At 46.4% G+C, this 19,981-nt stretch overlaps 1 protein-coding gene across 1 annotated transcript in view; it reads left to right on the plus strand.

Annotated features, from left to right (window-relative positions):
• LOC126525223 (nose resistant to fluoxetine protein 6-like) overlaps positions 1 to 11,179 on the plus strand; it is a 100,162-nt gene extending 88,983 nt beyond the window's left edge. The window contains exons 11-15 of the mRNA XM_050173256.3: positions 2,071 to 2,184; positions 4,929 to 5,049; positions 6,696 to 6,885; positions 7,803 to 7,945; positions 10,603 to 11,179. Coding sequence (XP_050029213.3) covers positions 2,071 to 2,184; positions 4,929 to 5,049; positions 6,696 to 6,885; positions 7,803 to 7,945; positions 10,603 to 10,896 — 862 coding nt within the window. The 3' untranslated portion in view covers positions 10,897 to 11,179. The remainder of the gene's footprint in view (positions 1 to 2,070; positions 2,185 to 4,928; positions 5,050 to 6,695; positions 6,886 to 7,802; positions 7,946 to 10,602) is intronic.
• Positions 11,180 to 19,981: the final 8,802 nt, after the last annotated feature.

Here is a 19,981-nt window from a genome sequence, read left to right on the forward strand (position 1 = left end):
TGCCATCGGCGGTAGATGTGTGTTCATTATAACTCTGCGGAAGCGCAGCGACGTCCGGTGGCGCCACTGGAGGAGTCACATGACTCGAGGCCACGTCAGCAGAAGCGCCGCGACGTGACTAACCGTGTTCGTCACAAGATGCTCACAAAGCAAGGCCGTGGGGTCGAGTGCCTTAATTTACTGTATCCTAATTAACGTTGCCCTAATTAATAGCAATGGTCGTGAGTTCGACTCCCACCAAAGGTCATGGGGTCGAGTGCCTTAATTACCTGTATCTTAATTAACGTCAACTTAACACCAAAGGTCGTGGGGTCGAGTGCCTCAATTAACTGTATCTTAATAAACGTCGCCTTAATAGACTCCGCCTTATTTAACACCAAGGGTCGTGGGTTTGACTCTCCCCAATCGTCGCGGGATCGAGTACCCTAATTAACTCTGCATTGATTATTTCGCCTTAATTAACACCGAAGGTCGTGGGTTCGAATCCGACCAAAGGTCGAGGGTTCGATGACCTTTTAGACCATCGGTTGTCACGTCGACGCCGACAACTGCGCCGGATTTCCCGCCTCCATCATGAGCCATATAGTGCTTTCGCACCAATATGGGTTTCGCTATTCACATTGCGTTGCAAAAATTTACTTTTGCGGTTAATTTATATCAGAACTATTAATGTGTTAGCAGCATTCTTAGAGTACTTCGCGCACTTTCTGAAGGCTATTTTGCATGCGTATAAACGTTTTTCGGCGTACGTGGGTCGCTGGTAATTCCATGGTCGAATGGGTAGCGCATCGGGCAGCTGTGCTGAGGGAACATGGTTCGTAACCAACCATAGGGCGAACTTGGGTCACTGAGCACGTGGCATTGTGTACATAGGCATGACATGAAATCGCGGTTTTGGCCCGTAAAACCCCAGGGTTCATTTTATTTGTCAACATTTCCAGCCATATCGCAACACCACCCTTCGAATCTTTGAATCCGCAGTTCACCCAGAAAAAAAAGAATCGCCATTGTGTTCGCATCTTGCACTCAGAGAAGCGAGCTGTTGCCGACTTGAAGGCCCGAAAAAAAAACAGGCAAGCAGCTGTTCTAAGCATTTTCTTTAACATTCCGATCCAAGAAATGCAATCTTGTAAAAACTTGTTTAAAAAAAGAAGTAAGCGCATGAGCTTATTTAGAAGATATTTAAATAAGAACGCCGGTCAGCTTATAATTTTATTTTGAACATCCAGAACGAAATACGTGAGCTAGGTGAAGTAAAATTAGGAAAACTTCATGCTCTGTTCTGGGCAGAACGTGCTAAGACCAGCAAGACGCGAGGTATATAATACATCTTACGTATATATACTTCAAGCTGCTACTTAAATGAAATGTGCAAATGCGCTAAACCGAAAGACCTGTGAACCTGGTATTTACACCATGTCGGGCAGATACTGTGAAATTAAACGAAATAAATGCGCTTTCCAGTAATTTGCTAGCTAAGCGAAAGGTAGGTTCTGCACGAGGAATATTATACCGTCCGCTTTCGCAACGCGGAATGTAAAAAAAGATAAAAATATGGAAGTATATTTGTTCATACGAGAGGGATAATTTTTAGAGATGCTGTAAACGTGTTCTGGCCTGCTGACTTTACGAAAAAATTTTACGCGCTCGCAAAATTCGATTCATGCTGTTTTTCCTCGTTTGAGCTATAGTATCCAGTTATCACAATTTTTTAAGTTCGTCTGGCCACTGCATGCAGGGTATTCAACGAGAATTCAATCGCGTGTGCCAACTGCTTCAGTAAACCTAACATAGAGATTGAATGAAATCATTTTTAGAAGGAATTTACTCCTGGAAGGGCGCAAGTTAAAGCATACGAAATATTTTGCTTGTGACAAGCATATTCTAAATTACTTCTAAAGCACTCGTGCTGACTTCAACCGTAAGCACATTTACGTTGTTCAGGCCATGAGTTGGACCACCACGCGATCTAGCGCTAGCGCTGCAACGAGCTTCGGCATAAACTAACCCTACACCAGTCCAGCTCGTAACAAACAAGCTAATGTTTCCTCCTACTACGTGACTTCGCAGGTTCAAGAGAACATCGTGCATCCTTCTCGCTTTCATCGGCATCGCCGCACTTGCAGCAGTGTCTGCCGCAGTGGTCGTCAGAGGATACCAGCCTCCCGTGGCCATCCACAGCAGGTATCGTTTCAGTTCTTCATCTTTAGGGGGTAAATAAAGTCGTTTCACCCTGCAGCTTGACGCGACAAACCATTAGAGATGTGGAGTCGGCTATGCGAAGTCGAAGGGTACCGCTAAAAGGCACAGAAGAACAACGCCGAGTTGACGCGGTGGCCTGTTGTGGCCTATAAAATCATAGATGTGACCATGAAATCAAGCAGCTTTGTGTGCCGCGTTAAATGTCCATGGCATGGAAGTGAACAAAGTTTTCTGGACCTCAGTGCATTCCCCCTTCCCTTTGACATAAACACTGTCGCACACGCTGCAACATGTGCCGGATCGCTTGGCTTCCGCATCGATCACAATTTCCGAAATTTGCAGGACATACTTTCCGACGCGAAGTGGCGTCCGCCACGCAATAAACCAGGACGGTGTCTTTAGTATCCATTGGTCTGAAGTGATACGATAAGCTACTACGCCTTAAACGGTCAGCCTGTATACTTTATATTCGATCGCCGCTGATCCACAGATTCATTGCAACTGCATACCTTAAGAGAAAGCGTCTTAAGCGGATGAATATTAATGACGTAATGTGAATGTCTACTAAAACGAGTAGAAGAAACGTTGCAAGACTTTTATTAGTCAGCTGCACAGTGTGCTTTAAAAACACGTGCAATGTGGTTGATATTGATACCTTTGAATAATAATATATTTTTAAAAGCCAAGTTGTTAGTCTCTATACTCCATCTCACAAGCTGATTGCAGCACTGTGGAAGCTACACGAAATCTTAGCCAATAAAATAACCGAATATCCTTCGAGATGCGCTCATCCGCGTCGCGTCTTCTGCTCAGCGTCTGCTTGTCATACTGTTACACGCTTCATGGTTGGTGAATTGACGCAATAAATGTTTTGATGCCGTAACCATAAGCTGCGCTTACATGTATGCGACAGCAGGGCTTGGCTTTACCTATACAGTTTCCCCGCAGTTACCTCGCAGCCTCCTTAACAAGTAGTACGGGCGAATGCCCTTACAAATGTTCATCTGCACTACAGCGTCTTTTCGGCGTCTAGTTGGCGTTTGCTCTCTGCCGTCATCACGTAGCACGCTAGGTTGGAGTAGTAAATTAATGATGCAGTGAACAATTAGGCTTTTATAGCGCTTCGCATCGTCAACGCATCACCAATGCTAATGCTGTGGCGCCATGTGCTAAGACTCAAACCAGTTTTACGGTTCGCTGCCGTATTTGTAGTCCTGTCAGCGTCAAAACGAAGAGCCGCGTTCAATAATTACGACAAACGATACCTAACGATTTGAGCTCAGCTTGAGATGAGACTTAGTGATGACGGGCTGTGCCGCTTGTTTCTTGCTGACAGGACGGAGATGCAGAAACAAGCGCAAATTCGGATCGAAGCGGGTGGTCGGCGCTGTGTGGGCGCTGCCATGTTGCCATGGTTAGGGTGGCTGTTACGGTTACCGGCGGTAACTGCCACAGTTTTTCTCGGTATACGACGTGCATGCGCAAAGGTCCTAACATGTCATGCATGGTTGTACCGTGTCAGGTAGCAAGCAAAAATAAAACTCTCTATTGTAGCCAATAATCAGCCAGTTGCGCCTATGAACAGCATACCGGTGCGCAAGGATATTGCGCGTGTACGCCTCGTACCTTCGGCAGTGATGCAACCAGCTTGTGAGATGGAGCATTGGTCGGGATGTTTCGCGTCCGCGTACGATGTGCTCGCACAAGAACAATTGAACGGCAGCTGGAAAGCCTTGTTTTCGAGTTTCCACGTAACAGAATTATGTTTTCTAGTATATTAGAAATACAATCTGATGCTATAATGTCTGCAGGTTTTGTGTAAATCGTACTGCACGAATTTTCTCACGCATTTTTCTTTGAGAAAGTCACTTAGTTCAATAACGCACCAAGAATGCGAAAGCATGCTGCACCTCCATGCACGCACGTGTGTGTGCGTGCGTGACGTAAGCATATGTAGCTTGCGGTGGTGGTGCTTGTCTAATGTCGGCAACAGCTTCACTGTACATCCACTTTCACAGGGAGGAATGTATGCGGATTTGTTTAGTTCCGCTTTCCTATAACAATGTGAACAATTATTTAATTAACTTCCTGGGTTTTTATACGTGCCCAAACAACGACCAGATCTTGAGGCACGCCGTAGTGGGGGACTGCGGATCAATTTCTACAACCTGGGGTTCCTCAATGTGCACCCATTGCAGGTGCACGAGCGCTTTCGCTTTTCGCCCTCATCGCATCCGAGATGTGATGCCGCGACCTCGTGCTTAGCAGCGCCACTCAAAAGCCACTACGAATTCACGGCGAGTTTTCGCAACAAATTATGAAGCCTCGTAATTAAAAATTGCATTTAAGTACTTAATTCGCTAATCCGTGCAATGTGCACTCTGATTCTGTGCAGCGATAATCGCCGGATCTCCGCGTGATCGTAGACCGTCTTATCACATTCTTTATACCTAATCACTGTTTCATATAGCGGCTCTGCTCTGTGAATAATCGGTTTCCTACGTAGTTAACATTTGTCTGATAATGGGTGGCCGGCAGTATAACGTCATTAAACTGTTTCTAAATAACCTTCCGTCTATCAGCATCGGACCGCGTGTACTATCGCAAGAAATGCGAGCGTGATCGTCGACGTGCCCACGAGAACACTGCCAACTAGCATCGCTGACGTACCGCGTATGTAGTGCCTGACTTTGCTCGACGTGTTCTTGCTCTCTTGCATGTTGCAGGGAATACGCGAGGACGCTTAGCGAAGTTGTGTACCTGCCATTCCTACACGCTCCGGCATTCATCATCGGCGTCCTCTTCAACAACTGGATAACCAGGGTGTGCAGAGTGAGCATTTCTAAGGTGAGACGTCGTCGCCTATGCTTCTCCTTTTGTTTAACAGCTACAAAGCGCGGAAAAAAGAAATTGTGAATAAATGATTAGGCATGTTGCTAAGCAAGACGACAGCTTGTATTTCGAAAAACACGATCCGGCGCATGTCACATACACGCGCTTTGAACCAGGGTGTCAGAGCGAAATGTTTCTCGTTCCGGTTTTAGTTTCGTTCCTTTGAAAAACGTTCCGTTCCGGTTCGGCTCCGGAACAAAAAAAAATATATAATGATTCGTAAAGGTTCATAACGGCTTTCGTTCGCATGCGAAAAATTTTGGAAGCAAAGCAACGGTAAAGTATTGGGGGGGGGGGGGGGAGAGAGAGAGAGAGAACGCTCGAGCTTCACCTTTAAGAGTGTAACACGATAGCATTCAAGCATCCCTGATTGCTTCTCACGCTTCCCGGCAACTGCAGCTTGCGTAAGCTTAATGTTTTCCTTGAAACATTGGCGGCCAACGCTATAGACGAAGGCGAGCGTTCTTCCAATAGTCACTAAAATTTAACGTTCTCTCTCAAACGCATCAAATTTCATTAAAGTTGATCGAGGGGTTATCTCAGAAAAACGTTTTTGCGTTTTACATGTATTTGAATAGACCGCGTCGGAGTTGGGCACGAGCTAAAGCTTCCTCTTAAGTCTGCATACATTGTGGCGAGTGCACAGCCGTGAGTAGTATAGCAGTGGCATCAGCGAATTTCTTTCCAAGCAATTAGACCACGCGAAGTGCGCATTTAACCCTCACAGGGGAAAATGTGGCAATAAGCTAGCACGCGAAATACTTATACAACCGGGCATATGTGTCGAGCTATTACGGCCGGGAAAGTAGGGGCGGAATTTTCGAGCGATCACTTTCGATGATGCAACCACTCTTCAAGATTTCATGTGAATCGACACCGGACGGCATCTGCGTCCCAGGCCGACAGCGTGCCTGACATTACGCCAAACTGGCTATTTTCGCATAGAGGCAGAAACGCTTTCAGCCATATCTTCGACTGCCCCCTTAGTGCACATTCACTGATACGACTACCTTAACAGCTATCTTTGTGGACGTGTCACTTTGTACCTACTCTGTTAGCCTCTACCACCTCTCTAACACTACGTCCCAACCCTGGTTTGAGAGTTGCGGCCACTATACTCCGTCAGCAAGAATACTTGGCAGCGTACATATTATTCGCCATCAAGCGCACTGAGAGATGCGTGGACTGAGGTCCACGGCTCAATAATTCACTGAGCAAATAGAACGTTTTATCCTTCTCTCGACGCATCCGATCTCGAGTCACGCGAAGTGTCGCCTAAGTGATCGTAACCTCTAAAGTTATTCTTCCGGAATACAGTACCTGGTTCGCGTGCTCACCGTCAATATCGATTAAGCTGGTGAATCGCGTGCGAAATGCTGAGTGTATTGCGCCTTCGTGTGCACATCTATGAAGATGTAGCAGGTTTACTGACGGAGTTCCTCGAGCAAGGTTGCGAATTGCACTCGTTGTCTGTTCATCGATAAGGCAGCCAGCGCAGAAAGGCTTGAGCGATGGCGACTTTAGTTATTGCCTAAAATCTGCCCTAATTTCCTTAGAATTGGTCGACCACGAATGATGTGAACGAACATATCATGACGCAGTGCGCGCGTGGCGTCTTCTGGCTCCTCTCGGCCACCGCACTGGTCTGGGGCGCCCTCTATCCGTGCCTCTGGACATCCTGGGTTCCCGTGCCGACGGCAGCGGCCTCGGTGCTGTTCATCGTGGGCCTTCGGCTGGTCTGGTGCGTGGTCATCGCCTACGTGCTGTGGGCTGCCACAACCTGGAAATCCGGTACGCATGCTATGCGACGCATCACGAACCGCTCCCACCACGCACTAATTTTATACGCGGGTTGAATATATCCTCCGATAAAACGTTTCGAAAAGCAATTGGTTAAAGCACGTACTCCAGACATCATCGAGTCGCTGGCGACGCCTTACCATTCTCCTTGAAACGGAAAATGTAGAATCACTGCATTTCGCGAATGTGCAATCGAAACTTTTGAGTATAACAATGTAATTTGAGGAATAAACTGAATAAGAATCTCGCGAGGAGCCGCGAAATAGAAAATGGTAGCTCGGTAAATGGTAAATGGAAACGAGGCTTTGAGCTGGTCAGCACTGCCTTGGACTGCTCGGGTGTGAGGTTGGGGATTTGCGGGGCAGCCTGTGTGGGCAACCTGGGCAGCCTACTGCTGTTGAGCAATATTCCTCATCACCTCTTAAATATACTATCGTCATGAGTTGAACTGCGGACAGAAAATAATTGATCGAAACGCATGTCATTCGTCATTTAATTAAAAGGCGCGCCCTGTAATCGCTGTGTAGCCGGTTTCTAAGCTTGTAGTAGTCCCAAATGTACGTTCATGAGACTAAATTAAGCCACTCTTACAAATACAGCTGAACCTGATAGCCTAACAACGCACTGGATCTTGAATTTTTTCGGCTTGAATTTTTTTCTGATAGTACAAATGTACATACGGCCGAGATTAAAGTTAATATGTAATCCGCCTTTTCTTTTGGTGCCTTGCAAGAAAATGCCCAAATGGCATTATACCCAGAGCTGATGAACAAGAATACCGTAAGGATGTCTTGATATATATTGTTCGCACACAGAGGCAGTATGTACGTGTACGATCTCTGTTGTGGGCACTGTAACTTTTTCCAGTTACAATTTCAAGCCTGCTTACGCGGATCCGCTTTATTCAGGACTGGTCCGCGACGTTCTTGGCTCCCGCACCGTTGCTGCATTGGGAAGGCTCTCGCTGGGCGCCTACCTCTGCTCCTGGATGATCGTCATGCACGGCGTGCTCTCTGCACGCAACAATCTTGAGAACGCTCAAGCCTTTCTTGTAAGTGCCGAGAAATAACGGCGGCTATACACACGTTGTGTACTGTGTGGCATTTTACCATTGAATACCAACTGTGACGAAATCGCGGATCGTGTAGACAGATGGTGTAGTTCCAGAAAATGTAGGTATGTAGCAGCCTCCATGGAAAATTTTACGTTTGAAATACGAGTGGATGTGGTACGACAAGAACTGTCTAAAGGGACGTTCTTTGGCACTGAAACTGAAAGAGAAACACCCCCATTACCGCTCGCTGAGTGTGGCCCAGGACTCAGAACGTTCAGAACCAACGTCCCACCGCGGCTCCTCGACACGATCTATGTGATATAGCGGCACGCTCTGCGCGCTGAAAATCTCTGAGGCGAGGTGCTGAGATTGGCGACATGCGGAACTAACTACGAAGTGCGTGCATCCTCTACTGAGGTGCTAATAGTATAATTAGGCAACTCTCAGCCTTGCAGCTTTGCTAAGATAGCTTCACCATGATGTTGTCTACCCATTTATTAACAGTTTGGTCAAAGTGAAATAAAGCTGCAGTTAGCTTTTAACAGTGACGTGTATTTTGCAGTGTATATCCGTAGTGCGTGCCGATGGACGCGCCACTGGTGGCGGCCTTGCTAAGTGCACTCGGGAAAGGAGGGAGCCATCCGCCGTTATTTTCTGCGTCGTTGTTCGTGCCTCTCTGTTTGATCTACATTTTTGAAGTGAAATAAGCCACATCCGTGGCATATGTGTGGTGGCCAAACTTCAAGGCATGTTGAAGAACAGTTCTTGCGCAGTAAGGTGGCCAAATACAGATAAAAACTTGTAGGCGACACGGCTCTAACAATTATCAGCGAGGCTTCATTAGCGGTGTGCAAACTGCAGCAATGTATCGCCGCCGGTACATTTCTTGTTCTCAGGCTTTCTTTTGTCACCTCGGTGTTTGTTGCACTCGATCATGTTTATACGAATACGTGACGAAGCCGTTCATGGCCTAGCCATGTTTTGGTTCGGTTTGTGCGCAGTGTCGCATGCAGGTTAAACGCATTTCGTTTCGTTGTATCTTTGAGCGGAATAAGTGCGGAAAGAAACGGTATGGACAGGACGAATATTTCGCTTAGGTTCTGATTGCCCCTTACCGCTTCTACCGTTTGCAGCTTCTTTTCTGTGTTGCTCTAGTCCGACTGTACGAGACTGTGTGTTAGAGCTGCTGAAGGCTTGCAAGGACTGAATTTGTTGTTTTCATGAGGCGCGGTAAATCGTCGTGGCAACTCTTACGCGATTTATGTTCTTGGGTGCATTTGATGCGGGACCTCGCGCATCTTGAACTGTTGCTAGTTGTTGCATGCAGAACTCCTGTTGATATATTTAAGTACGAAGTCTTCGCCTCACCTCCTTTGTAAGGGGCCTAAATCACGCTGTAGTTTTTCAAAATGATAAGAGGCAACTGCTCCTTCAACAATTTTATTGCTTTGCCCTAGACACCTTCGATACTGTGGTTTCTTGGGAAATGCATTAGGAAATACGTAGCTCACGATGAAGATTGATGTTGGCTGCTGCATATACGGTACTGCTGTTTGACTTTCGCTGAAAAATTCGTGTCATATTTGTGGAGTCATTACACCTTGATGCTGTGTGTGCAGGCTCATAACGCAAAGCACTTTGTCTGTTTCGGAACTGAGTGCATTTCTGCGTGTGCATTTTGTACTCAGCTGAATTATTTTTTTCATTATCTTTTGCGGCGTAGGAGTGGCAATGCCTACGCCGCAAAGGACTAAACCCGGCCTTGCCGCCAGCGCCCATCTGGCTTGGCCAGCGCTGCTCCACCTTTAAATGTATCCTGTGGTTTCTCTCTTCCCTAGAAACGAAAAATATAGGCTCAGGAATTGGTGGCACTTTCACGTTGTACGTTTCCAAGCCAGTCACTCAGGGAATTTCATATTGCGAGAACTGTAGCAGGAAGGACAGTTCTTCGACATGCGCAGCGGAATGGCATCAATGGTGCATTGCTAACTCGCGCTTTTATTCACCCATGCGTGTTTGGATAGGTAGAATGAAAAAAAAATCTGTTCAGACAGCGCATTAGACAACAAGACGAAGGGACTAGTCAACTCGATTTGCACTTCTAATAACTGTCCTTTATTGGGCTTGCCTGCAGCACGCATCTGGCTCGTAACATCGTCTAAACATCCACTCTCGTAGAGGTCCGCGCCTTTCCTGCAGCTGTCACCGTTTAAGCAGTGGGCTGGCATCCGAAAGCAAACGGGGTAATCGCAGCCGCGAACTTCAGACATACTTGCTGCAAAGTGTTGTCGTCGGTTACTGCACCCCGATGGATGGATGGATGTTATGAGCGACCCTTTGGAACGGGGCGGTGGGTTGTGCCACCAAGCTCTTGCTCTTATACTGCCTAATGTCCTACTAGGTTAAACAATGAAAAAAGAAAAAGAAACACTACGAACTACCACGCCCAAATTTTCTAATCTCCTACTGCGAACTGTGCTTTTGTACGTCTCCGTCTTTTGTCGTTTCCCTACTTTTCTTCCACCAATCCTCCAATCGACTGTACTTTCGAAAGCGCCCTCTAGGAGGCCATAAGTGGCGCCTCTATGGACGGTGCGTTGAGTACGTGCGCCCCAATATAATCTTTCCGCCGGAATGACTCATTTTCTTTCCAGATTCGGGACTTCGTGGCCAACACGGTTCTGAGCTACGCAGGCGCGCTGCTCTTTTACGTGGTGTGCGACGGGCCGGCACAGTCGCTCTGCTCGCTGCTGCGCACTTTGGTGATCGGCCGCGAGGCGGCGCGGCGGAGGCAATCGTTCGACGAATGTGACCGCAAAGTGCGCTTCCTCTCGGAGCTGCTGGGCATGGAGTCGCCGAGGACTGCCAAAGAATTGCAGCAACCGCAGCATGTGTCGCGGACGCTGCAGAGGTTCTCGTCGCTCAAGGACATGGTTTTGCACTTGTGAACATCTGTCGAGGCTTCAGACTTGTGGTGCCAACAGGCCTCGAGAGCGCGGACAATGCCGGTGCTTCTGGACCTTACTGTGATGACCGTGCGTGCTTTCAAGGACCCAGGACCGGGCGTCCACACGAGGCTAATCGAGCCAGTGTCGGTGTCTTAGCAAGGAGGTCGCTAAATTTAGCGAGTTTTTAGTCACCTTAGCGGCAACATTGCCTTTTTGAAGTTTCAGTGACTTTTCTGTGACCTTTATGTAGCGTGAACATCCATTAAATTGTGCTTCACGTTCATTTTATGCGGATGCGGATATACGCTTTCATTCGGTCGCTACTTCTAAAGACATATCAGACAGCGTATTAGTTAGCAGTCAGGGTGCGTCAAAACCCGTTTTCTGGTCAAATACAATTGCAACATCTGATACCGTTTTAGAAACACGAGGGCTCCCATTCCGTTCGTTGACTTGCCACTATGCGAGGTACATCAAAACTCAAACTTGAAAATAACGAGGAAGGCGTCCACAAAGAATTATAAAGAAATATAAAATTCAGGTCGAGTAAGCCATCATCGTCATTGTCCCTTAACGACTTTTTCTGCAAAAATGTATGATTTTGGGTCGCCACCTGGCAACCTGGCCACTATGTTAAAAAAAAAACACCAACACTGAATCGAGCCACCGCAACGCGCCATATAATCCCGCTGCTGAAAGCACGCCAACGGACAACCGTACTGCTCACGTCGAACTTGTACGTTCTAGCAAAACGGTGTGGCAGACGCTTATCCGCCGCCGTGTTGTGATATCTGAGATCGTCTGAGTCGCGTTCGTGAGGGAAGTCGATGTTGCAGAAAAATTCGAACTTTTAGTGACAACGCGACGAATGACTGCTGTACCACATAACCCTCAGACCTACCTTTCCGTGCCACCATGATACTCAATGTCGCTTAGGCCACATCGAGCCCACTCGCTAGCACCGATAGCCTCCAGTTAAGGATAAACAAGTGTAAGTTGCTGCGACGCACAGTAGTAATTAATTCATGCCATCCACTTCGTTGCTTTCGGCGGTATCAACATGCTATGAAGTGAAGTGGACAAAGTGAACATGCACTCGATTTGCTAGGCTGCTCCTTCAGTGAAGAACGAGAAGGCGCTTTTGTCGGTTGCGAGAAGCCGGTTCACTTTCACGCAACGCCACGAAGATATTGCTATGTGATTAAATACTGTTGAGGCTGGGACTACTCACCGCCGGCCTTTCTTGTATAAAACACCATGTTCCGGCTCCTGCGCGTTTTTTGCCGAGAGTTTCCTGCTCGATCAGTTTACTTTCGCGACATTACAAAAGCATTACCTGCCCTCAGAACATTCCCTAGCTGCATTACTTACTGAAAGTAGGGAAACGTGCCCTGTCAGGAAATTAGTGAACCTTAGAAAACCATGTCCAGGAATTCTGGACATTCTCCTTCGGAACGTTACGGCAATGCACAACTGTAACACAATGGGAAAATTAAAAAAAAAATTATTTCAGAGTATCGGCCGAGGATCAAAAAGTTTCAGCTGACTACAACGAGAGGGTAGTCCCTTCTAACAACCTGTGCATTTTGAGACATAGTCGGAACAGTGGCAGTGCGTTGAAGCAGAGTTTTGGTCAGGGATGGGCGGTGAAGTCACATGACCGGATCAAATCGTTTTGCACCCTCCTGGCAGAGGGCAGATTAACCGTAACGCGATTTATTACAGCTGGCATTGAAACGGCAATGGTAGAAGGAAGTGTTATGTAGTCTATTTGCACGCGCAGGTTTTTGAGAGGCAGCCGAGACGGTAGAGAGTGATTATGCGTGGGCACGTCTTGAGCGTGCCTGTGTATGGTTGTATGTGCGTGTGCGTGCGTTTATGTGTGCGCAAGCGTGTGCCCTCCGTATTCGCGCACGAGTGCCTGTGTGAGCGTTCGCGGCGTCTGTCAATGCCTGCATTTGCGTATGCGTGCGCGTGTACGAACGTGTTAGTGCATGTGTGTGTGTGGTTGCGATGCACGCATGGGCGAATGTGAATGTGTACGTATGCGAACGTGTGTTTGTGATTCAGCATGCCTGCGTGTGGACAAATAAGTGCATGTTTGTGTGCGCATGTATATCTGTGCGTGCGTATTGTGTGTATGTGCGCGGGAGAGAGAGAATTCGCCTGTCTGTCTGTGGGTGTGCGAAGGGGAGAGAGAGAGAGAGTGTGTATCTGTGTGTGTGTGTGTGTGTGAGCGAACATTGTCCCGCTTACACCTGCTCTTGGATTCAAACGCAATGTGGAGATCATTTAAACCGCTATTCCAATCCACCAGACATGCACGAGTGACACCACATTTATAGCATTATCTTTTTGTGAAAGCGAAATCGACAAAAAAGAAAGCGTCTGAGGTCAGTATTGCCGCCCTTGATCGACACAGCCCCGGAGAAGCCACTATACTATTCACCTTCGTTATCTTGCCTCCGTCGGCGGAAGCGCAATGTCTTGAGGGCAATGACGTGCTAAATTTCCGCCATCATTGAATTGTGCATGGTTTGACCGAGCAAGCTTTCGACAACGCACGATGGCTACTACATTGGCATCTCAACTTTAAAATGCTTCCATTCGGCAAAACAATGAATAAAAATCAAGTCATCTGGCAGCAAGGACACGCGCACGGAGCCGTACCATTGAGGACAATATCGCAAAAGGCTGGAAGATGTCAGGTCGATGTTATCGAGGAGCTTTTCCCGCGTCAGTTACGCTTTCAGAGAGCGCTTCATTGCAAAATATTTGTTCATACCTATTACACGAGCACGTTTAATAAACATATTCGCTCAGCTACACACTGTCGAAGACAGGCTCCAAAACTACTCATTTGTTTTGCCACCCAAGATCAACAATTTAAGCTTAGAACGACAGAAAGCTGAGCTAGTTGGTAGGGATACATTTTGCAGAAAAAGAGGTGAGGCGTGCAGTCAGGACACAAGAGTAGAGAAGTGGACAACACGAACGCCGACTATCAACTGAAGGGAGCACTGAGGCGAAAAAAGAAAGAAGACACAAAATTCACCTGCGCTAGCTCGGGAATGGTGTCACCACGTGTCAGCATCCTTAAATTCGGGTACATGTGCCGGTCTACGTGAGAGATAACTGTTAAGGCACTTAATCTCTTCCTTATGTAAAGTAATCGAAGGTTGACTCACGCACGCACTTCCACCATTATAGATATGCCATGCCTCTACCATAAGACGCGTACCTTCATTCTTATGCCTGTACAATATCACGCATTCATCTAACTCTGGCGTGCAGTTACAATCTTGGCAATGTAGGGAAAGATTCGAAGGCGATCCACCGGTTAACGACCTTTTATGTTCCATTAGCCTCTAATTGATACACCGTCCCGTTTGCCCTACGTAGAACTGGCCACAGCTAAGGGGAATATTATAAACCACACCCATATGACAGTAAGTAAACCTGTTGTTCTTATTGTGCTTCACTGGACAAATATCTGTTTTTTTTTTCTTTTACCTGCTCCTTTTTCCTCTCTACGGCAGCGCATATCTTACCTAGCTTACTGGGAGCAGTGAAAGCAACATTAACATCATATCTACTTGCAACATTTTTAAGCCTGTGCGACGCTGAATGAATGTACGGAATAGCCACTACTCTTTTTTTGCTATTACTGCTTTCTGTAATCATGTCCGTCCCCCTCGAAACAGACTCCTTTAGGCGCTCAGCCACACTGGCCACTGCTACACTAGGATAACTTGCTTCTAATAGGCGCCGGACCTACGCATTAAAACTGGCGCTCATTTTGTGCATGCAGGATCTTGTGAGAGACGGCTTAAGGCACGACATGGCAATTCCGTTTTTTACTACATTGGAATGCTCGGATTGAAAGTTTAGCAACGGCTTCGAAGATCTTGGGGAGTACAGCCAACAAACGTGATTTTGTCCGGAGACAAAGGAAATGTCAAGAAACTGAATTACGCGCCGCTGAAGAAATTCCTTGGTAAACTTTAATCCTCCTCCATCAAGTTTAAATTGCTCACTTACTGAGGTAGCAGCGGAATCGAATTCTTCCCTATTGCAGAAAATCAGGTAATCATCCACCTTACTAAACATCTTGATAAAGCTATCACCTAAGGGTTTCTCTAAGCAGTTGTCAACCTTACTCAGGTAAATATTGCTAAGAATAGGAACAACAGTTATCTCTCACGTAGACCGGCACATGTACCCGACTGACACGTGGTGATACCATTCCTGAGCTTGCACAGATGAGTTTTGTGTCTTCTTTCTTTTTTCGCCTCAGTGCTCCCTTCAGTTGATAGTTGGCGTTCGTGTTGTCCACTTCTCTATTCTTGTGTCGTGTCTGCACGCCTCACCTCTTTTTTGCATAATCAACAATTTAAAAGATATTTACATAGCTTCGTGAATTACGCACACAACTGCTCCACTTGCTCCGTATCTGGAGGTTACCATTTGAACATTAGAATAATAAAGATCTCGCTAGGAAGACTTACATTGGTCTATTTGTTAAAATTCGGTGTCGTTGAAAAATACCGCCGGTATATTCGTGGTGCAGTAGGCTTCTGATAAAGCAGGTGCGATTGCTTGAACGAGTTTTCTTGATGCAATTCAAGTTCATGAACTTAGAACGCATGTGTCCAACCGTGCACCTGTCTTTACAATGTACTCTCCTGCATCATAAAAGATACGCCTCAGCGTCACCGTACATAGTCTGCGCTCCCGATTAGATTTCTGAGCGTTCGGGGCATCAGACTTGGTTTTCTGGCGTCATTAGCAATGAAAGGTGCACATACCTAGTGTCCCAAGCAGGTAGACTACTTCATCCACTGGGTCGGCGTAGGATGGATGGATGGATGGATGGATGGATGGATGGATGGATGGATGGACGGACGGACGGACGGACGGACGGACGGACGGACGGACGGACGGACGGACGGACGGACGGACGGACGGATGGATGGATGGATGGATGGATGGATGGATGGATGGATGGATGGATGGATGCTTAACTGGAATGGTTCATCACCAATAAATACATGTGCTGCCACCATGGTGCTCTTTAGCTGTATTGCCGAGCTTTGAATGTCTGAAGACTGATGTTCAAGCTGTCGCCCAAACATGCATGCCTTAAAGACTCCATCATCATTGTGGCGTCCTGGTGCTGCTACTTCGACCATGACAGATTTGTTGTTTGCGTCAACTACAACCATCAGCACAATAGAAAATGTTTCCTGAAAGAAGGAAAAGGTAGCATATAATTTTCACATGGAACTGTTTGTTTCTTCGTTATTGGCTAAATGTATTTTTGTTATTCAGTCAAATGACACGTGACATAGGCTGATACGGCAGATATAATGTTTTTTGATAGCGTCATAATGTGCAACATGTACCTTAAGAATTCAGATAGAACAGCGCGTGTACTATGATTTTGTTGACTTGTCAGTAAAAGTAACTTAGTTCACGCATTAAATCGCAAATGGCGTGCCTTCCCTGAAAGTCTGTAGTACCTGAGGTCAATGACACATTAAAATATAGAAAAAGCAGGTGTTTGTAATTCTGGCTTGGCTTGCTTTAGAACATGTACAAGATAACTAGCCTGAGCATGCAATGAAGTGAGCTTGCAAAAAAATTTACACAAAATGAATAAAGTTTTTACCTTGTAGTTGAAGTAATTGCTGCCGGAGTTTGGTGGCGCCATGATTTGAACATGTTTGCCATCTATGGCACCTAATCAGTTGGGGAAGTTCCACTGCCTGTGTAAACCACGGGCAACCTCTTGCTACTCTGAGATTCCTGGCACCTGGAAGGAAAGAGAGACCCTCACAAAATATGTATACATACCTTCAAAACTGCCGAGTTAATATGTAAACAGTTAATGTGTGCATGCATACAGAAAATGTATGTAATGCCTACAACTATATCCATAGACGCAATGGAAGGCAGGGCATGTAATGTAGTGAACAGTTAGTCGTTTGTTCCTTAGCATCATGCCATGGGTTCTCGCAAACAGTAAATGCAGCAAAAGGCAGCAGGGATTTAGGTAGACAGACTCTGTTAGCCAGAATAGGGAGAGCAAGGATACGGTTGTCACAGATGGTGTAGGACATCAATGGGAGGCTTTTTGTCCTGCAATGAATGTAGCTAAGCTATTGTTATAACAGTGTTGCACAAGCACCAGAAGACATTCGTGCAATTTTTTTACAGTTTCTAACTTCAAAGGAGATATACTTGTAGACACTGATGCGTGGTGTAAAGTAAGGGCGTGCAAACGGTACCCTTTCAAGATCGAACCAAATATGAATAGTGCAGGCTTGCTACCAAACTGAAAACAAATATTCACATAATTATCAGGCATTAGTACAATGAATAATTGTACAAACGAATTAAGCACTAGCAGCACCTCAGTGGGACGGCAGTATAACATGCGGATTTACAGCTAGAGATATCGAAAGACTCGGCATTGATTTCTAGTAAGACCTACAAAACTCATTGTTATGTTAACCTTAGCATCATGTCACACGCCTAGCAAAATTGTTTCCTACTGATGCTTCCTACTGATGTTTCCCAGTAGACTTTCTCTTCTTCCTTTAAACTTTCCGTCCCTTTTTCCCTTTTCCCAGTGTAGGGTAGCCAACCGGGCTCAGTCCTGGTTAACCTTCCTACCTTTCCTTTATCATTTGCTCTCTCTCTCTACTTATCCTCACAAGAACAAAAAAACTTGACCTTCATTTAAATACCTAGTAGGAATGGCACTTATGTATGAGCCAAGGCGTCCGAGGCTGGACATCTAGGATACAGAACTGTTGTGAAGGTGAGCCTTCCATGCTGTGCACATTGCTTATGGAAGCATGCTGTATGACATCTTAGTCGGAGAAAACCAGAGCATGGCTTACTCAAAATTGGAGAAAATTATTCAAAATCTATTCCAATACTTCAAAGCATTATTCCATTTGTTTCGAACAATTTTGAACGTACACTGTCTCATTCATTTAGCGATTTCACTAATAGTGCATTCAATCTCTTATTTGACATTTTCGAACATTTGCACATCCTTAATGTAAATCAGTTATTCAGTACGTATATACTCAGCGGCATGTAGCGCTCATTTAGGTTCTCCCACAGCATTCGACAGGTATGGTGAATTACGGTTCTGCATGCCTCGATGCCAATCCTGAAGGTCAATGCTATGTCTTTCACAGCACTTCCGGACGAGAGGTACCTGTATACCGAAACAAGATCATAGCACACAATAAATCCTCAAGAACTAGCGTCATTGCAATGTTTGTTACTGTACCTAAGAGTGTTAGCTAGCCGCTCTTCGGAGCACAAGGGTGTTCGGCAAAGGAACACTTTTGTTAACTTCGATTTGCACGATGCCATGTAACTTATCAAACTTCTGAGGAGTAGTGCGATAATATTTGAAGAATAAAGCAGGATCCTCCTCTTCACCTGGAACTAAAAAATAATCATCATGACTACGCACAGTTCTGAACACAGGAACTGCTTGCATGCGATTAGAGCGCATGTTCTGCGAGTGCAAAATGAACTGTTGAAGTAGCTTTCCCAATAAAACCTCCCAATTTAAATTTCACGACGACGAAGCATGGGAAACCAGCGGGAACATTACATAGCCTTGTCTCCATCTGGAATTTGCGGAAGCTTTAAGGAAGCTTTAGGGCAAGCAATCCAAAGAAAAGCAGCATAATTTCTCTCAGTACTTGTCCCCGATTGGCTGTTTCGTAAAAACTGAATGTCTTGTCTTTTCCCACGGCCCCTGCTTGTCTAGAGACTGTTCTGTCGAAGGAATAAACTCTGAGGAGCAATCAGAGTACCGCGCGAGTGCTACGAATCCCTTCGGAATTTTCGATTGCGTCGCTGTAGCATGCATAATACCCATGTTCTCCACCGCCAACAGACGACCAAAAGGACTAAAGTAAATACTTTCAAGTGGAAATATGTAGCCATTCATATGCAAGTGCATAGTGAGCGTGAAAGAGAAAGACGCTCCACCAGCGAGTTCATACTAATCTCTTGGGATTTCGTATCGTTGTGAGACGGTGGGCCCGCTTGTTTCTGGTTTGAAAGCAATCACGATCGTTCCTGTTCTCTGCGGGGAATTGGTCAAGTATCGGGCGGTTTAATGTTTTTTTAGTTTTGTTTTGTACTTTCTTCTTATTGCGTCGTCAATCTGATTGTGAGTTCCTAATGTCTATTTCTTCTCCCGGCCAGAGATCTTTCCTCTGGACGGCTTCGCTTCCCACTAATGACATGCCTATAGAGGCTTTCTTGCGCAGTGGCATTCACAGCGTTCCAGTGGCCCTAGTGCCGACCAATGGGGGATTCATCCGCGTGAAGAATCCCAAGGCGATTCAAGAAGAGCTGCGGAAAGCAGCCCCGCATTTCCAAAGCATAACCGATGTTCGACAATTTGGCAGAGAGGGCATTCTATGCTGTTCGCCAGACCAGACCTGTGTCTCCGACCTTCTGAAGTGCGAAATGTTCGCGAATCACCCGGTGAGGCCTTTTATTCCTGCTCATCTAGCTTGCGTTGAGGGGCTAGTTCGTGGAGTCGACGCGAGTCTGTGTGCTTCCGAGGTCCTGCAGATGTTCTCCCCGGCAGGTGCCGTCTCCGTCTACCGATGTTCACGTCTTTGTGAGAATCAAAGAGCCCCCACAGAGTCGGTTATTGTCACCTTTGCAGGCACAAATAGGCCGTCAGAGATGAAGGCGTGGCCATTAATATACAGGGTGGAAGCAATTTCTCCCCGCCCAGTGCAATGCGTTCAGTTTTGGCGATATGGCCACAGTATTAAGGGATGTCGATCAGAGCTTCGGTGCCGCATTTGCGGAGAAGGCCACGATGGAAAAACGTGTTCCTCTCAGAGCGAACGATGCTGTTTGTGTGAAGGTTCCCACCCTGCGGACTGTGCGCAATGCCCTGCGAGAGACCAAGAGCTCGAAATTCTACAAATTATAGAACGGAAACGGTGTTCGCGTCGTGAAGCTCGTGCACTCTCGTTAGAGAAATCATGTGGCTATGCTGAAGCTGCTGCTCGTCACTCCAAAGCAA

This window comes from Dermacentor andersoni, chromosome 3, assembly GCF_023375885.2.
Source record: "Dermacentor andersoni chromosome 3, qqDerAnde1_hic_scaffold, whole genome shotgun sequence".
Taxonomy (NCBI): Eukaryota; Metazoa; Arthropoda; class Arachnida; order Ixodida; family Ixodidae; genus Dermacentor; species Dermacentor andersoni.